The sequence below is a fragment of the Erigeron canadensis genome, chromosome 9 (genome assembly GCF_010389155.1).
Source record: "Erigeron canadensis isolate Cc75 chromosome 9, C_canadensis_v1, whole genome shotgun sequence".
In the NCBI taxonomy this organism is placed as follows: domain Eukaryota; kingdom Viridiplantae; phylum Streptophyta; class Magnoliopsida; order Asterales; family Asteraceae; genus Erigeron; species Erigeron canadensis.
This window is the reverse complement of record NC_057769.1, coordinates 16,691,229-16,711,686: the sequence shown is the minus strand read 5'-3', so window position 1 is coordinate 16,711,686 and position 20,458 is coordinate 16,691,229. Positions and strand designations below refer to the sequence as shown.

The following is a 20,458-nucleotide window of genomic DNA, read 5'->3' as shown; positions in this document are numbered from 1 at the left end:
CTTAAGTCACTGGTAATGAGGAAATATAGTCTCCCGTTGTATATGCAACAATAAATACATTTTAATCGGCCTTACAATTTCTAAAGGACTTCATATGAAACTAATTGATGTCCTTGCTACATATTTTTACGAAAATGTAGAAATGACATCCATATAAAAATCCCTAAAGGCTTAACATTGCCCAAAACATTAAAAATCAAGATCATGAGATATTGCTATAAAGTTTAAAAGATCATTATATGCTATTAAACAATCTGGTCGAATGTAGTAAAAATCGACCCATTGAATATCTCGTAAAGGTACCGCTATACTTGAGATATATATATAAGTGTACCTTGGAAATGCGTAGGTTCATGCTTTGATTCAGTTCGAACCTGTCTTCTTAACCAGCAGTAGTATGACTGTTTTGGGTATGAGTTGAAACATAAAAGATGTATTTGACCTAGACTTGAATATGTTGGCAACATCAACATGATTGGATCCCATAAAGAAATACAAGAAATATGCAAGATCGAATCAATCAAGAAGATCTGAAGATCATTTATGATGACAATGTTGGTTGCATAGCTCAGATCATAGAAAAGTACATAAAAAATGATAGACTAAAGCACATCTCACCAAAATTCTATTCAACATATGATCTACAAAAGGGAAAAAGAAATATCCATGCAACAAATCGAGTCAAGTAAGAACTTGGATGGCCTATTTACAAAGTCCTCACCTTGAAGTGGTTTTGAGTCATTGTCACACAAGATCGGGTTTCCAAGATTGAAGACATTTGCTTAATTCAAGGGAAGTATTACACGCGTTGCACTCTTTTTCCCTTAACTAAGTTTTATCTCACTAGGTTTTCTTAGTAAGGGTTTAATGAAGCAATACGGTTGTGTAATATATATTTGAGGGAAGTGTTATATACCAAATATATATGAGAAAAGTGAGTATGGGACTGTTATGCACCCAACTTGGGTGAAAAATCTCTCACATACTAATATTTTAATATTTTGAATAAATGTTTGGCCTCCCATGATTTTAATGGTTTAAAAAAAGGTATGTGAGGGGTTTTTCACCCAACTTAGGTGTCTAACAGCCTCATATTCCCTTCCTGCAATATATATGATGTGACTAATTTATACCCATTACCCACATCGTTATTGGCCATTTTACTATGTGTTTTAAGTCATTTCCGTATGCATTTGGCGCGTTTATGATGTTTGTTAGTGTTTACAGGCTCTAAACAGGATACGCGTTCATTTGGTACATTTTCGGATGATTATTGGCCCGGAAGTGCGTTATGATGATGAGAGTTTATTTGAGTGGAAGAGACGGCAGAGTTTGACAAGTAATAGAGATCAAAATAAGTTGGCTCTGTACAAGTGTTCACTGCGCCGCAGTGGGGATGCACTAGCCCACTACGCCGCAGCCCAGATCCACGGAGAATTATTGAAATCATCCGACTGCGCCGCAGTCGGGAAGGCACGAAGTGATTGTGCCGCAGTCACTAAAGGAAGAAACGAGGACGTGGATTTGAATTGCGCCGCAGTGGTGGATACACGAGCCACTGCGCCACAATCACTTAAGGTCAAAGGTCAAATGCACCCCACTGCGCCGCAGTGAGGGAAGGCTCAACCCCACTGCGCCACAGTGGGTGTACGGGAGAACAAGTCTTGCCTTGTTTTTGCATTAGATTTTGGAGGAGTATATATAGGAAAACCCTAGGTCGAATTTCAGCATCAAAACTCTTTCTAGGAGCTGTTCTACAAGGTTTCTTCTCCCTCCAATAGAGATTATTTCTTAGGCGGATTCGTTGAAGATTCACGGACACCCATCTAGATCGTATCTACTTATTGTTATGCATTTTATTTTCTTCAAACGATTGGTACATCATGTTTCTCTTCTATTTTATTTATTATTGGGGATTGATCATGAGTGGCTAAACGTTTAATCATCCACCTTGATGAAACGAGTCGGATAATGTGATTGCAATATTTTTAATTTAAAAGAGTTTATTTAATTATCTTTGTTCTGTGATCTTGATGATGTTAATTCTTTTTATTAATTAATTTTGATATTGGTTGCATATAATTCTTCATTGGTGATACCAGTTGAATGTGTATTTGATTTTAAAACGGTTACTTGTCTATAAGTAATTATCACTAGTTCATGGTATGATAGTGAATATCATTTTAAGAAAAGATTAATTTTGTTAACGTGATTGATATCGGTTGGTGGTACCACGTTATTGTCACATAGGATCCATTGATAATTTGATAGTCAATAAAAATGATTGTTAGGAGAATTGTCTTTGTTTTGGTGGTACCAACTTGGGTAATTTACCTAGCAGTTAGGTGATTCAGTATTTTGCTCACAGTTGGTGGTACCACGTGAGCAGCTTAATCTTGTCACGATTATCTTTAAACTCTAGAGAATTTGTTCTTAATTAAATGCAATCACATTTGAAGTCGAGGGAAGTCAAGGTGGATGACTTTTAATTATATTGTCTGAAGTTTCTTTTAAATTTATGCAATCATTTTGCAAACCAATTTACTTCAATTGTCAAGAGGATTTTCAAAGCAACACCCGTTTTCCAAACCAATTCATAAGCAAATAATCATTTCCAATCCCTGAAAATGAACTCAGACTTATCTTTTAACTATATTACAAACGATTGGGTCCACTGCCCATGAGTGCGTAGTAGTGAGTTTTTAGGTACTTTTAGTTTTATAAATTTAAAGCTCGATTTTGCACATCAATATATTATGTAAATACTAATTTACCCGTAGTTTACTTCTTAAGCTAATGTAATCTATATAGTTATATACTGACATACACACATATTACTATATTAGAATACAATCATTCTTCTCCCTCGATTGTTCTTTCTATCTTTCTCTATTATGTAAAAAGAAGATTGTTGATCCAAGTCCAACTTTCACAACAATTTTAACCTTTAATTTTTATTGTAGGGTTAAAATTGGTTGAACAAAAGTTAATTAAAACCTTCGTTTGAGTGGGACATGAGGTTGTGGAACTTGGGAATCGGAATCGGATCGGCCGGGGGGACAAGATTTTTTAAAAATCGGATCATAATCGGATTAGTGAATAGTGGGTTTTTTATGTATAAAATAATAGTTTTTGAAATTATATATAACAAAAAATTAAAAATATAAAAAAACTTCAAATTTAAACATAACATGATTTTTTTCATCTTAAATATAATTGTCTAGAAATAATAAGATACTTAATAAAAGCTTTAAAAAAAAGGTTTGACTTTGGTTGACCGATCCGATCTAGCCGAGTCTTAACCGATCCAACCGAGTCTTGAAACCGGCCAAATCTTGACCAAGTTGGGCCGAGTCTTACACCTTGGCCGATTTTCAGACCGAGTCTCACAAACTCGTATCGCTAGAGGGCCAATGCACGAGCCGATTCTCGACTCGGCTGTATCTGCCGAGTTTTACAACCATGGGACATCTGAATCATTTTCTAGTTGCTTTCTTCCCGCTATCTCTCCTCTCTTTATTCCCTCTTTCATTGTGCCATTTTCTTGCCACAGATTAAGAAAAGGATTCTTCTTTTAGACACAAATAGATTTGGGGGTTCAGAGATATATATATTTTTTGAGGTGACTTCTAATTTCCTCTTCTGCTTTTTATTTTTTTATATATTTTTTTTGTTGCTAGGAAGCTTTCAAACACTACATGATATTAGTATATTTCCTACAACCAGAAACCCCTAGAGAGTTCAAAATCACTAAATGTATTTTGGAGATTTCAGACTTAAATTCTGTCATATAAGTTGTTTTATTCCGTACCTGATCGATTTTTTATGCTAATGTCTATATTAAGATGTAAAACACTAAAGGATTATTGTGGGAACTCTGCTCGATAAGGGAAACCATACTTTTCGACATGTTGATTCGATTGCATATTTAAATAAAAAAAACCACGAACTATCCTATTCCTATGCTACATATAATACTGATAAATTTTAAATCTTGTCGTCATTTTCCTAACTGAAACCACTGATTCACCAACAAACAAATGTAGTCAGTCCGAACCGATTCATATGCTAATGGGTTATCCTCCACAATTTTCATTAAACAACAATGGGATCATATTTGATTAGTACAATTGCCAAAATTTCAGCATTTTCAAAATCAGGGAGGGTTCAATATGCCCGGAAACTGTTTGATGAAATGTCTTATAGAGACAAAGTGGTTTGGAATATAATGCTTACTTGTTATACCCATCTTAGTCTTTACCAAGAAGCCCTGTTACTCTTCCAACAAATGACACGACTTTGTAACATCAAACCTGATCATTACTCGTATACTGCAACTTTGAGTGCGTGTGCTGGCTTGTGTAGTCTCCGATTTGGACAAAATATTCATTCTTTGGTGATTGCCACAGGTTATTGTGCTTCACTTCCTGTAAATAATTCACTTATTGATATGTATGCCAAGTGTCAACGATGTGTTTGAAGAGATTCATGAGTGTAGAAACAATGTTTCTTGGTGCCCGTTGTTGTTTGCTTATGTGCATGCTGATTGGTTTGAGGTTGCCCAAAGTGTCTTTGATTCTATGCCGAATAGGGTTAATGTTGCTTGGAATACTATGATTGCTGGACATGCTAGACGTGGGAATCTTACAACCTGTGTTGATTTGTTTAAGAAGATGATGGAAGAATCATGTGATCAAGATCAATGGACGTTCAGTGCACTCATGAATGCTTGTGCTGAATCACAACAGTATCAAATTGGTTGGTTGCATGGTCCATGCTGTTATTATAAAAAAGGGATGGACTTCTGCAGTTGAGGCTAATAATTCGATTCTTAGTTTCTATGCACAATTTGGTAGTCCTGCTGAAGTGGTGAAAATATTGAGTCTGTCGGGAATTTAACTCAAGTGTCCTGGAATGCAATAATAGATGCTCAAATGAAAGTAGGAGATACCCAAAACGCACTTGTCACATTTCTACAAGCCCTTGAAAAGAATGTTATTTCATGGACTTCAATGATGAGTGGCTATGTTAGAAATGGAAATCTTGAAAAAGCAGTAGGTTTTTTTGTCGATATGATAACAAGCAGCCTTCAGCCTGATGATTTTTCACTTGGAACTGTTTTACATGCATGTTCTGTCATGGCGACGTTAGGGCACGACAAAATGATCCACAGTCTTGCAATACATTATGGTTATTGTGGTTCCACGTATGTTGGTAATGGGCTGGTTAACATTTATGCAAAATGTGGAGACCTTTATGGTGCAAAGCAATCTTTTAATGATATTATTAAAAAAGATTTGGTTTCATGGAATACAATGTTGATTGCCTACGGTATGCATGGTTGGGGTGACAAAGTTCTAAAGATTTTTGATGAAATGATTGTATCTGGTTTGAAACCAGATGAGGTTACATTCATAAGCCTGCTCATGAGTTGTAGCCACTTGGGGCTTATTAACAAGGGCCGAGCTCTTTTCAAGTCTATGAGTCAGATATACCGAATTTCTCCAGATATAGACCATGTCGCATGCATGGTGGATATGCTTGCTCGGGGAGGGTACTTAGAAGAAGCAAGAGAGATGACCAATATATATAGGAAAGGTGGCACGATTGTTAAGTCAAGTGAAGCGGTTTGTGGAGCACGTTATACACATGGTGATGTATTGATGGGAGCGGAATTGGAAAGAGAGTTAAAATGGTTTGAACCTGAATGTGAAATGAGTTATGTTGTGCTGTCTAACTTGTATTGTGTAAATGAGAAGTGGAAAGAAGCCGAGTTGGTTAGGAAAGCTATGGCTGATCACGGGGTGAAGAAGATGCCTGGCTGTAGTTGGGTTGAAGTAAAAAACAAGGTTATGGCTTTTGTTGCTGGTGGTAGTTTATGTGTATACACGGAAGACATGTCTTCCATTCTATACTTGCTTGAATACCAAATGAAGAATCCTTTTAATGGAAATCTTTAAAATGTACAGGAAAGAATCTATTTCTCTTTTCTATTTTGTTACATGGTTACTAATACTTCTTTTCATGTATAACTCGATTTTAATACTGAAAACTAAAGGGAAAACTGGAAAACTCTCTAAAAAGTACTCTACTTATGGATATCTTTAATTTAAGCACACAACTTATTGTTACAATTTAAGATTTGAATTTGTGACCAATTTAAGGACTTTTTGACTTGTCGAGTAGGTAGTCGATCATGACCAATAGCACAGGGCTTTTTGATGATTATTTTTTTAATTTTTTTTTGCCTTAAAAACAATTTTAGAAAATATTATGCCTCGAACAATTTATAGAAATCTTGAGTCCAAATAAAGTTCTAGTTGGAATGTTTTAGGTGTCACTGCTTTTCTGGCATTACTGTGGACGATATTGGGTTGAAGTTTCAAATTTGGAGCATATAACATCATGGACAATGGGGTTTGAAGATTTAATGACATGCATATCCCAAGGGACCAAATGTTGATGAGGTGCCATTATACTAATAGAGTTTATGCGTTTTTTTGGTTACTTATGAATCAATTTCTTTGACATTTAGAATTTCCCATTGAGTACAGAATGTAACTTAGCTTGATCCATATAAAAGTAAATGGAAGTTCATGACTTCATGCATGTAATTTTTGTTACTCTGTCAATGTATGTATCTAACTTTTCCATCAATTGATTGGTCTAAATATTTTGGCAGTTGTTCTGTCTAAAATTACTGTTTTATCAGTTTAGAATTACTCACTATTTGCTTCAATAGGTTATGGAATGAAATTGAGAAGTGAGATCCGGCCAGCACGAAAAAATTTATTGTTAGCATACAGAACAAGGTGCTAGAACAGAAGGCTGCTTCTGGGGATAGCCAGGGACATACTAGAAGTAAAAGAGTACGTATTTTAGTACTTCACATTTGTTAGAAACAAATGCGTACGCACTTCATTGATTCCTTATTAACATTTTATTTAAATTTGCTTCTCAGTTTAGCTTTTATTTCACTTTGTTCGCTTCATGCATGGCATTTGGAGTTCATGCTTGAAACCATATTTGACATCAAGAACGACAAAAAATAGGTGAAAGAGGATATATCACAACATACGCGCATCAAGAAGTGGCTTCAGAAGGTCAAAAGAAATTTCTTATTTTTCTTATATATAATCAGAACAATTATAACCCCAAAAAACCTTTTGTTTTTATTTTCTTCTCACAGTTAAGGGTAGAAAGGTATAGTGCGGGGATTGAAGTGGAGCGCCCCCGGATAAGAAAGCTTAATGGTGGTTACTAGGAGTTATAGTGTCCGCTACAAATCATACTGAAATGTTGCTAGAAAGATTGATAGAGAGAGCTTAGAGACTCAGAAAATGCTTAAGCTTGCTGCTGGATAGTGAATGAACATAGATGCAAGACGGACGGGCAACCTTTTGTATACTGAGTGGGGAAGATTATCTTGATGCGTTTGAAAAACTTTTGAGGTTGGACTTGCAAGGGAAGCAGGTAAATATTTATGTCTTGTAATTAGAGTCTTAGAGATAGAAAAATGGCGGTTTAGGTTGGTATTGGGGTCGGTGGCAAAATAGATGCTATGGGGGGTTGGGTAACAGGATATGGTAAATTTACTTTGGTTTTGGTGCATAACCGAAAGAGGTCTTGCTGGATTGATAGGTATAATGCGGTCCATGTCTTACGTTTAAATGTCATACGAACGAGATCATGTCTGAAATTTATGAAACTGCAAAACTCATGGCTTTAAACGCTCACAAGCGAATTATACGGTAATAATATTGTTGATTTTGTTTTAATTTTCATTTAGTCCCAGTATTATATATATCATGTTACTAACTTCTATTTTATACTTTTTAATTAACAATTATAGATGAAGTTACAAGGTGAAAAAACTGTAAGAAAGGGCCACCTTGCTGTCACTACAAAGATTTTTGAAGTGGCTCCCTCACTGCACATGGTGGCGCTCAGATAAACCAGAGGAGACACTCTGGTATTATACAACGTACGTATCACAACAACAGTTGAAAGTTTCCTACACTAAGGTTAGTAGATGGGTAGGTCAAGCGGAATGGGTCAAAGTGGGTGTGGATTAGAATTCATCAGGTTGGCCAACTTACTATCACTTTCTTGAGTTTCATTCTTACAATGCTAGATAAAATGAATTAGATTTTCTTTTTTATAAAAATATTCTGGTATACTTTGGGTTGCATTGATCTGTTCACCCATTTCCATTTTAGCCAATTTTCAGAAACTACCTTATGACCCATTACGACTTACCAAAAGCCGTTTAATCATAAATGACTCAAAATAACCATCTCTTATTATACACATTCTACTGGTATCAGATAAAAGATGGTTGTTGGGGTGCCTTTTTTACATATGAAACTCCACATGCATATGTTGGATGGCTTTGGATTAATGCATAGATAAAGTAGAATATATGAAGTCAATTTACAAGCTGAACATGAGACTCCAACTATGATATTACTCGATATAGTACGCCAAATGTTTCATTTTTCTAACAATTGGGATCACTGACGGGCTCCCAAAACAGGTGAGACTCTAGAACCAGGTCTTAATTTTGTTTTTAAATCCTAATTTTTTTTATTTTATTTTATTTTTTTTGAGTTTGTATCTTTGTTAACTATAGTTTTCTTAATTCTAACTTAGTTCAAGATGGAAAGATGATATTTACAACCACAAGAACGAAAATATGGCAATCTTGACATTATTTTGGAGACACCTACAACCACCTTTTGTTATATATGGTGTAAAATGGTTACAGAAGTTACGTTCTTTCGTGTTGTAACTTTGTTATGCACTATGGAATGGAAAACGTTAACATCCCCAGATTTTATGTGTAACAACAGTAGGAAATGTGATCCAAGTTAAGCTAGGAGTTGTGTGGTCTAACGGTGTCCGGTCCAGGGTGTACTTGAAACCAGTATAATGTGATCCAACTTAAATTTTCTATTATCTAGTTGACAAGATGCCATTGACCGATTGTTGTCATATTCTGCAGGCTAACTTTGAGGTATCCACTTTGCTTGGTCGTATTCCATCTGCCGTTGGGTATCAAGTATCAACCAGCTTTGTAACAAATCTTAGGCCTAGCATATCACAGCAACTACAAAAGGGTTCCATTACATCTGTCCAATGTCCCATACTCTGATGATTTGACGGGTCCATCCCCTACCACTACATTTGCTCATTTCGATGTCACAGGCCCACAACTATGTTATCTCGACAGGTTTTGTTTCTTCCTTGATTAATTCAGGGTGGCAAAATGGGTCACTTAGGTCTGATCCTCTTTTAAAAACATGACATATACATATATAGAGGAAGGTGTTAGCCGTGAAGTCCTTGTTTGGGCTTGTTTTAATTCGGGCCGGCTGGCTTTTATTTAAGCCTTAGTTAAAAGGTTGGTTCTAATTAGGTTTCTTGGGGACCAAGTTTGTAAACCCTAGCTGTCTCCTATATATACGGGTCTATTGTATTGTAATTTTGTGTCATTGAGCTTAATAAAAACCCTGTTTGCAGCAGTGGATTAGTTCACACACTTTGTGTGAGATACCACGTTCTATTCTCGTGTTCTTCTTCTTTATTTTCTGTTTTGCTTCCGCTGTGCAACCCAACTGTTCCTAACAAGTGGTATTAGAGCTTAGGCTGCTTTGATTCTGTTCGTGGCTGCTGAATTCGCGATTAAGGGACTGTTTTCTGCCCCTTTGTTCGCTGATCTTGTTCTGCTACTGATCAGATCTGTTTTCTGAGATCAGTTTGATTGAAATTCGGTTGTGGCTGCTGCTGTTCGAATTATTTTAATTCGTTTGGTGCTGCTACTGTTCGGTTTTGATCTGTTCTGATTCTGTTCTTGCTACTGCGTTATGTTTAGCTGTTTGCTGCAAATTAAGCTGCTGCTTACTGCTGTTTGCAGCCTTCTGTTGCTGTTTCACAGCTTTTCTGCTGCTACTGAAACTGCTGTTTTCTTCCTGTCAGATCTGTTCTGAAGCTGGTTTGCAGCTGTTGCTGCTGTTCCGCTGCTGTACATCACCAAAAACAGTCCCTGTTTGCAGCCGACTGCTGCTGTTGGATCTCGGGTTTAGGGTTCCTGTTTTGTTTTTTTTTCTTTTTGGTGTTGTTGACTGATCGTTTGGAAGACAAGGCGTGAAGTCCTTGTTTGGGCTTGTTTAATTCAGGTCGGCTGGCTTTTATTTAAGCCTTAATTAAAAGGTTGGTTCCAATTAGATTTCTTGGGGACCAAGTTTGTAAACCCTAGCTGTCTCCTATATATTCTGGTCTATTGTATTGTAATCCTGTATCATTGAGCTTAATAAAACCCTGTTTGCAGCCGTGGATTAGTTCACACACTTTGTGTGAGATATCACGTTATATTCTCGTGTTCTTCTTCTTTATTTTCTATTTTGCTTCCGCTGTGCAACCCAACTGTTCCTAACAGAAGGGTTATTCAAGAACTCACAAATAAAAAAACTCAAGAACAATTATGGATCACATATTTCTCTTATATTTCTCTCTCTTCAATTAAATAATAAAATTCTTCCAAATCATTCAAAATATTTTATCTCACAAACCGTAAATCGTTAGATGAAAAAAAAGCATGGGTAGTCTTAAAATTTCGTTCTTTTTCATTAGAGATTCAATTCGATATAATTTTGACGACTTTTTAATTTTCTTTCTTCCCCCCTTGTACTTGTGTACCTACACATGTATAGGATCATTTTTTTCACATGTAAATTAGTAAATGAACATATGTACACAACAATGAAGGTTAAGGGCGGAGCCCGTCAATCCATTACGGAGCTCGTTAGGTAGATCACCCATCACCGGTCACCTTCTATGACCTATCATCCTCAATGACCTATTATCCTTATGGCCTATCACCCTCAATGACCTATCATCCCCACCAGCTTTAGTTTATGAATATCCTTATGGGCGAAGCCCGTTCCGAATCATAAATTTTGTTCAACGTACACATGTGTAAGTACTGTGTAAGTACCAAAAAGAAAACGAAAATTAAAAAGTCATCAAAAGTATATCGAATTGGATCTCTAATGAAAGATTACGAAATTTTAAGACTACCCATACTTTTTGTTTCGTCTAACGATTTACGGTTTGTGAATAAAACATTTTGAATGATTCAGATGATTTTACATATTTAATTGAAGAGAGAGAAAGTTACACAAAATATGAAATAATTCTACCTGGTTTGTAATTTGTTTTTCTATTTTACTTATTATAGATGTTGGTTTTTATTTCTAATAAATAGCTTAGGATTGTTTTTCTATTTTACTTATTATAGATGTTGGTTTATTATTTTCTAACAAATAGCTTAGTTTTGTGTATTTCCTGTTTATTAGAAATTTAGAACAGTTAAGTATAGCAAATATAAAATATATAAACGAATATACACAAGATTTCATAAGATTATTAGCACAAGCAGTAAATGACGAATTATGTGATAAATACTTTATAAAATTACCAGGAGATTTAGGAAAAGCTATACATGAATCATGGAAACAGACATATGGTAGTACAAAACATTTAGGATTAGGACCTAGAATTAAATTGCCATGTCCACACGCTTCTTGCAAACTCTGATGTTTGTGTGTATCTAAGTGTAGGGTAGCTATAAGTATGTTTACTTAATATAATAAGATTTTTTGAAATTGTTATAGCTCCTTGTAAATTAAAAATAAAGTTTAAACCTATCACAAAATCTTTAGACTTTATATTTTCTGGATTTATAACTATTTGTGGCATTTCATATTCTATCAACACAGTTTCATAAAAAATTACCTTATAGATTAACAAATAGAACAATAGAAGATAGGATAATTACAGTCACATATTGTCTAGAACCAATAGGCATACAATTTTTAGATTTTTCAAGAAACTATAATTCTACTTAACTATAAGATATTAAACTTTTTGTTGCTCCTGTGTCTAATATTCCTGTTATAAAAAAAAATGTATTATTATCTAGCCATAATCTACATTGTAAATTATCATATTAGTTGTTCCACCCTTTGTTTGTAAATATATGTGATCTTCTGCCACTAATTGACTCATCTGAGTTGATTCTTGTTCTATATTTTATTTTTTTTCTACTAATCCTCTAAATTTTTATTTTCTGTTCAATTTTATCTATTAATTCTGTTTTTAATTCTAAAATTTTATCTTTCATTATATGTTCCTATATTTGTTTGTATTTCACTTTCTATTGTCATGTGTATATTACATATCCTTCTAAGACAAAACAACATATTTCATTAAAGCAAATTGAACACTGTGATCTTTTATCCATACTCGGAAAGTTACCACAAATATAACATTTATATGATTACTTCCCCTTTTATTTATCCACTTATGTATACATTCTTGCTGTTCTGTATTAACATATGTATATGTGACTTTTGCTACTACTTTATCTTCTTCATTATTACTGTATATACTATAGACGATTCATTATATGAGTCTCTTATTTCTACTAATTATATATATATAGATATATATATATATATAGAGAGAGAGAGAGAGAAGGGATCAAGTGAGAACCACATATATGGTGAGAACCGTGAGAACCATTGGAAAATCATCTCTAAGGGCTTTGCCCTTAGCATTAAGTGCTACGCCCGTACCGTAAATGTGAAGTCCCTCACTCGATGTTTAACCCACAAGTGTAGAATAACAAGTCAAGTAATCACTAGAGATGACTAGTATAAAATGTCAAGTAAGCACTAGATTGGACTACTATAAAATGTCAAGTAAGCACTAGATTGGACTAGTATTACGATTAATATAAATGCAAGAATATTATAACGTAATACGTACTTAAGCATATAAAGATAAGCAAATAAGTAAATGGTGAGACACAATGTAATTTTCAAATGTATTTATTTATTGATGTTAATTAAAATACAAGGTTGTTGCGGAACAAGATATTACAAAGTAAGTATCTAAACAACCTATGAATTACAGTGATCTAATCTTTGCTAAATAAACTCTTTGATCGAAATACTGAAAGTTGTGAAGTATGACTGTTTAGATCGAGAGTATTTGAGCAAAGGCACCAAATTGCAAAAGTATGTAATTTGGACGAGGAAGTGACTTGGTATTTATAGGCAAAAGAATAAATATAATATTCTTTTTGCCGTACAAATATGGTTACATGCATTTAAGGAAATTACATTAATTCCTTAAAAGCATTGATTAAAGTACAAGAATAAAGTCACATGACAGTGACTTGTCTTCTAATTAACCAACCACCTTACATGCGTGTAAGGCTTTAACAAAGGACAATGGATTGTCCGGTTTAAAGGCATGTAAAGGCATAAAGTCAATCCCTCGTAATCAGTGTTCAGACTTGTAAGGTCTAGAACACTGACAAGGACTCCAGTCAGGAGATCTGGTAAGTCTTCCAGTGAGCTCCGCTATTTGTCAGACTTCTTTCTTCAGACTTTAGTCTTTGACTTCAGTGAGAATGTTCTTCAATGGAAAGATCTTGACTGGAGTGAAGTCCAGTGAACAAATATGGTGCAATCCAGATTTCTATACAATAAGTTGTTCACTGGTCTTCACATAATTTCTGGACAAATCTTCAGAGGGCTCGAGTAGTTACCCTGGAGCGAGTCCAGTAAATCTGGACCTAACAAATTCTCCCTATTTGTTTAGAAATTATGCAAGGATTTTCAAGCTTGTATCTATACAATTTGTGCTTGAAAAATCCTTGAGAAATTTGACCAAGTCTAATTTAATTTCTGGAGAGCCACTTTACAGATCATCAGTGTTCCCAGTTTGTACATTTAATTTCTAGACTTAATTTGGATAAGTACTTGTGAAAAGTAGGAATTGCAACTTATATTTACAGACATCAACTGGAGGAAAGTTACAATTTTATCAACATAAAAATAAATACAAGTACAATATTAGAGTCAGGCCCTTTCTTTTCAGCATGCCCAGATGGCTCTTCAGTGGCCTTCCTCTTTACACCTGGAGATGAAGACGAAGTAAAAGAAGTCCTTAAGCCCAGCTCCATCTCCATCAACTCCTTCCTCATTCATTCCTTGCCAATCCTCTTCATAAAATATTTCACATCCTGGGAGACATCTTTACCCTGAATGAAAGCCCAATCTCTCTTAACTCTGACCATCCAAAGCCCTAATTGAGGTGTCCTTCCTTTCATCAGTAAAGTTCCCTTCTCTGAAGAGTTTGGCATGGAACTTAGAGAAATTATCATGATTTTCTGCCAGATGGATCTCAACACCCATTATTGGTCGGACATCAGCTCTAAATTGTGACAAATGTTCATATTTTTCCTTTGTCTGAGCCCTTTTCACCATTTCATCCACTTCCCTTGACACTTTTCTCTGCTCAGCCACTTGTTGAAATTTTTCCTTATTAATTCTTTCAGTTGTGTTCAAGGGAATGAAGGTACTGAGATCTGCAGCTCTGGCAGCTTTGGTTTTCTTGACTGGTGCCTTGGGCAAACCCATGACTTTCTTCCTATATTCATGCTCCAGAGCAGTTGCATTACTCCTTACTTGTTGCTGGAGATTTTTCAGTTCCTCTCTTCTCTGAGCAATAAGATCCAGTATGCTTACCCCATAAATTTCAGAATCATAACTTGTTCATCCTGAGCATACATGGATCGATATAGACATCATCCAAGGCATCCAGACTTTCTTCAGCCTGGGATCATCCTTCATCTTCTTATATACTTCAATTTATATCCCAACCTACCAGCGTTGTAAGAATCCAGAGTCCCATGCCTGGCCATATCCAACGGTGAGCAATCAAGTCATCTTTTTAATTTTTCTTGAAGATTTCGATTAAGATGCACTCTTGCTCCAGTCTCTTTGCTTGGGCCTCATCAGCAGATACATACTCATCTGCCTCATTTGTTGGTTCCCCAGATACCACTTTCTTGCTTTTGAGACTTTTCATTGTTGTAGTGATATTTGGGAACCTTCAAAAACTGGCTCACTGGCATCAGTACCAACAGCCTCTTCCTCAACTTGTCCACTGGCTTCAGTACCTGACATCTCTTCACCAATCACCTTCTTCCAAACCTCTATCTTTTCTTTAGATCAACCTTCTCAGTTCCAGAGCCAGAACCTTCCCCCTTGGAAGCATCTCCAGACTGAAGATGATTCCACACCTGATCCAGTGTATGTCTGTCAAGGAGTCAAAGTACGACCAGACACTTCCTCATCTGCATCACTTCCTTTTTGATATCTCAAGATCCTGAGGAAAGTGGCGAGGCAACTGGGCGTCAATCATCTTCATAACTTTAGGCAACAACCCATCTCTGAGATTTCTAAGGAGAGTTTAGACACCTCCTCAGTGATTTCTTTTAACATGTTTCCCCTGAACTTCCTAACAACTTCATCACTGAGGGTGCTGACTACTGAGTTCTTCTCCAGAGTTGGCTTGCTCTCCAGAGAGCTTATTCTGGTGGTTAGATTCTGAACATCACCTTCCAGACTTGCCAGAGGTTGAGCAACTTCATTTGAATGGCAGTCTGGACACTTCTTACCACATCCTCCTTGATACCCTGGACTGCAACTTGTATTGATTCAGAATTTCTATTGTAGCCATGACAAGTTCATCCAGCTTCTCAAGACATCTTCTCATTACCAGCAAAAACTTCATTTCTGACTTAAGATTATGGAAATGCAGATTTGAAGTCAGAAATAACTTGAGAAAACGCTTGAAGTGATCTCTCCAGGTCTGCCACCTTATCAAAAAGGCCTTGGACCTCGTTTGAAAAAGAAGAGGAAAGACCACTGGAAGGATTAGTAGTTCTGGTGATAGATGATACTGGCAACACCCTTGTGATACCTTCAGTTTGATGGGTATCTGCCAGTGGTTCAGAATGTGGAGATCTGGAAAGAGGGTGATTCAAGAATTGTTGTGGTTGTTTGTTCTGGAAGGGGTGTTGGTGTATTTACTGGGGTGGAAGAGGCATATCAGATAGAATTGACTGGGAGACAGATTGGTGGTGCGATCAATTACTTCTTTTCCCAGAAAACTCATGTTTACATTAAAGTCATTGTCCTCAGACAGTGGAGAATCAACCATATCCCAATCTGGGCCGGTTCCACTTGCCTGGTCCTCTACTTGAACTTCTCCACCCCAACATTTAGATCAATCTGAGCCACCTACTCCAGATTCTCTTCTCCAGCCTGCCTAACTTGTTCCCCTTCAACTTCTTCAACAATCAGGACCCATCAGCAGCCATAATGTCCCCACTTTCAGCATTGCCACTTGAATGACAAGAGGTGATCCAGATCCTCTTTCTTGTTCACCACTTCCTTCTTCTTGAACTGGGGAAGTGATTGCTGGGGCAGTCTCCTGACCCATTTCTCCAGAATCTTGATGAGTAGATTCTGGAATGGCTGACACCAGAACTCCGTTTCTCCTCAGACGACGAGTTTTATTTCTTGGCCTGGTGGGGTTAGGTGGAATTTCAACAATATTCACACCCGGCTGCTGAAGATCTGGGGCAATCTGGGAAATAGGTTGTACCCTTTCAGCATTAATTTCACCAACAATTTCCTCCTCATTATGAGGCTCACCAGCAACCTCCTCATCTGGTGAATATGCAATTGCATCTTCTTGAATCCTGAACTGATAAGCATCACCGATGGGATGTCGACCTCAGTAGGAGATGAGGTCAACTGGTTGAGGTCCCTCAAGTATTCACACATCGAAAAATGAGTTGTTTTTCATTGTACTCATTCTTCAGGGCCCTTCTGAAATGATGGACAAAAAGCAAATAATGGAATGAAGGCCTTCTTGCTCTTGACCCTCAGTCTGTCCACCAGATCATTGAAAAAGATCTGGCAAAGTCCACCCTATATCCATGCCATAGGCATAAGCAATCTGGAGCTGTGTCTGATTAATCTGATCCAGACCTCTAGAACTGCCACCCACACTCAACCAGATGAGTGAAGAAATATCTCCATGAATCTCTATGGATCTCATTCTCATCAAAATAATTCATCCTAGAGCATCTCTGAGGAATCAATTGTAAGGTGGGGAAGTGTTTGGTGCCTTGCTTTAGGGTGTAGTGGATGGATTCATCACTCTCCACGTACACAGTTATACCAGAATTCACATAGGTATTCATGGTACATTTTGCCCGGATTAAGAGTTAGGGCACCATTGAGTGGGCTACTTAAGAAGAAGGTGTTCAACCTTCCAATGATAGAAGTGGCGGTGTGATTTGTTGTGAGTTTTGCCATCCAGTTATTCATATTTATACGGATGACATCAGCAGAAAGAGATATGTGTGATGCCTTCTTGACATTATCGATAGGGTTGTAGTTTGCAGCAAGGAGATTTTTAGGAGATGGTTTAGGAGCCATTTTAGGTATTATGAAAATGAAAGTGAAAGCTGAAATTTAATAAGAGAGATGATGATGATTGGAGAGTAATGAAGAAAGAAATAAATGAAGGAATTTGAAGATTTGGGAGTAATGATTTTTTGAGATGAATCTGAAAGTGAAGGTAAATGCGAGTATTTATAGAGGAAAGAGAAATGGAATTCAAAACGGTAAGTTTGAAAAGTTCAAAACAGTTTTGATCGGTTTTGACATCCGCATTTAATGTTTCCCATCACACATAAATGTATGACGGTTGACAGCCCCCAAAAAATACCTACTAACACTTTTTGTCTTCCCAAGGTAACAAAAACCATCATTTAAATTGAAAGTGTCATGCTACGTAAGCTGAACAGTAACTGTCCAGATGAAAATTTGTAAGGTTGGCATGCACTATCCTTAAATATTAAAAGAAATTATTTGACACACACAGACTCATTTTAATGCATCTAGAAGTTGACTGGACACTCCAGTTTCACTGGTGGATTAGGCTAGTAGAACATGCATAATGGTACACTGGAGGGACACTCCAGTAAGTACCCAGATTGACCATTCTGGTAATCCTCAAACACGCACATCAACTAATATAACAATGAAGGGACACATTTACAAAGCAACAAAAGTTACTTCAAACATGCACATCAATTTATCCAGTATTAATGAGAGGGACACATTTACAAGGTACTAGAAACTTTTTCAGAAAAATTTGTCCAGTGAGAAAATAAATTCCCCCCCTGAAGCTTAGATATATAAAAAAATTTGGTCTGAGTCTTTCCCCTTGGAATGGTGATCCATAAATCTATCAGTGCAAAGATAGTATCACAAAGGCGTTCGATAGCTTTACTGGCATAGATTTATAAATCTGGAATCAAAGAACCCTGCCAGTGTCACAAAGGCGTTCATAACAAGGTTCCAGATTAAGGGTTCAACATTCCCAACTCACTGACAAGATTTTGAAAAGTTTTCTCATCCAAAGGTTTTGTAAAATTCAGCAAGTTGTTTATCAGTGGGAATAAAGTGGATTTCAACATCATTCTTCATTACATGATCGCGAATAAATGATACCTGACATCAATGTGTTTCGTCTTGGAGTGCATGACTGGATTGTTTGAGATAGCAATGGCACTGGTATTGTCACAAAAGATAGGAGTCTTTGAATACTTAATACCATAATCAAGCAACTGGTGCTTCATCCAGAGTATCTGAGCACAACACTGGCTGCAGACACATATTCTGCTTCAGCAGTGGATAAGAGACTGAAGTTTGCTTCTTACTGGTCCAGCTCACCAGTTTACCACCAAGGAAATGACATCCACCAGTAGTGGATTTCCTGTCTATCTTACAACCTGCATGATCTGAATCTGAATAACCCATTAGATCTAAGCCTGAGCCTTTGGATACCAAAGACCCAACTGGAGTACCCTTAAGTACTTCAGAATGCGCTTTACAGCCGCCAGATGAGATTCTTTTGGTTAGACTGATATCTAGCACAAAGACATGTTGCAAACATTATATCTGGTCTATTGGCAGTTAATACATTAGTGAACCATCATGCCTCTATAGACAGTGGTGTTCACTGGCTTCCCATCAGGGTCTGAATCTATTGTTAAAGGTGCAGAATAGGAGTTGATTTTGAGGTGCAGAGTTCATATCGAATTTTCTTAAATATCTCTAACATATTTTTCTTGATTAATGAAAATACCATCACTGGTTTGTTTAATCTGGAGTCAAGAAAAATGTTAGTTCACCCATTAAACTCATTTCAATTTTGAAGACATGATTTTTGAAAATTTCTTGCACAAAGATTCATCAGTAGAACCAAAATAATATCATCACATAAACTTATACCAATAGAAGATTACCTCTTTCACGAAGAATAAATAAGTATTGTCAATTGCACCTCTTTGAAACCATTTTCTGATAAGTTTTGGTCAGAGTATCATACCAGGCTCGTGGGGCTTGTCTGAGGCCATACAGTGCCTTGTCCAGACGATATACCCAATGTGGATGCTTTTCATCAATGAAGCCTGGAGGTTGCTTGACAAAAACTTCTTCTTCTAATTCTCCATTCAAAAATGCACTTTTTACGTCCATCTGGTAGACCTTGAATTTGATGAGCAGCAAAGGCTAAAAACATTCTGATGGCTTCTAACCTTGCTACTGGTGCAAATGATTCTTCAAAGTCAAGGTCTGTCTGGACATACCCTTTTGCCACCATCTGGCCTTATTTCTGACCACATGACCATCTTCGTCAAGTTTATTCCTGAAGACCCATCTGGTTCCAATTGGTTCTTTCTTGCCAACGGAGGAGGAACCAGATTCCAACTTTATTTCGTTCGAACTGGTGAAGCTCTTCTTGCATAGCTGTCACCCAGCTTGGGTCATTCATTGCCTCGTAAATCTTCTTCGGTTCCATCAGTGATAAGAAGCTGACATATAAACATTGTTCACTGGAGGCACTTCTGGTCTGAACCCCTCTATTGGAGTCACCGATAATCTGATTAATTGGGTGAGCTTTTGTCCACTTAGAGTATTGACTAGGATTGTTTCTTACAAAATATCAGTGCAAGAATTCATTGAGTCTCTCGAGTAGGATCTTGCCAGACAATTTCAGCATCTTCATCAGAATTTGTAAGATCACGATTTACATCATGAAATTCTCCATTTAAAGGCATTTCTTGGATTACTGGCTCAACATCAATTGAATCTGATACTGGAGGAGTAGTACGAACATCTGATCCAATAACAAGTTCAGAGGGTAGTTTGAAACTTATTGAAGGATAGAATGAAGTATTACTGGAAGGTTTTCAAACTGCACTGGTTCCAAGTCAGGATGACTGGAAGATCTCAGATGAATCTTTATTGAAGTTGATAGGATCAGATTCACCAAGATATGGACTTTCTGGGGGAGAATTAAGGGTTGGCCTTTATTGATTGCTTCATTTGACTCATCAAATGTGACATGTATTGACTCCTGGACTTTTCTAGTCTCTGTTATAGACTCTGAAGGCTTTGCGAATGGCTGAATATCCTAAGATATCCCTCATCAGCTTTGGCATCAAATTGCCTAACTG

The 20,458-nt window shown here is 36.7% G+C and overlaps 1 protein-coding gene, 1 long non-coding RNA gene and 1 pseudogene across 4 annotated transcripts; all 3 read left to right on the top strand.

The window, feature by feature from the left end:
• The first annotated feature begins 4,105 nt into the window (after positions 1-4,105).
• Positions 4,106-5,960, top strand: LOC122583281 (pentatricopeptide repeat-containing protein At2g36980, mitochondrial-like). The gene is given in 4 exon segments (XM_043755701.1): positions 4,106-4,464; positions 4,466-4,754; positions 4,756-4,876; positions 4,879-5,960. Coding segments are annotated over 4 exon segments (1,851 nt in total).
• Positions 5,961-7,193: 1,233 nt separating this feature from the next.
• On the top strand, positions 7,194-10,080 carry LOC122583971. Of its 3 annotated transcripts, none has more exons than XR_006321365.1 (5): positions 7,194-7,473; positions 7,642-7,751; positions 7,853-7,984; positions 9,005-9,232; positions 9,979-10,080. It is a non-coding gene; the product is annotated as an uncharacterized LOC122583971 (long non-coding RNA). The 3 variants fall into 3 exon arrangements; XR_006321366.1 differs by lacking the exon at positions 9,979-10,080 and adding an exon at positions 8,328-8,536 and having other exon boundaries at positions 7,853-8,085; positions 9,005-9,288; XR_006321364.1 differs by lacking the exon at positions 9,979-10,080 and having other exon boundaries at positions 9,005-9,288.
• Positions 10,081-17,493: 7,413 nt separating this feature from the next.
• Positions 17,494-20,458, top strand: part of LOC122583279 — a 4,971-nt pseudogene continuing 2,006 nt past the window's right edge.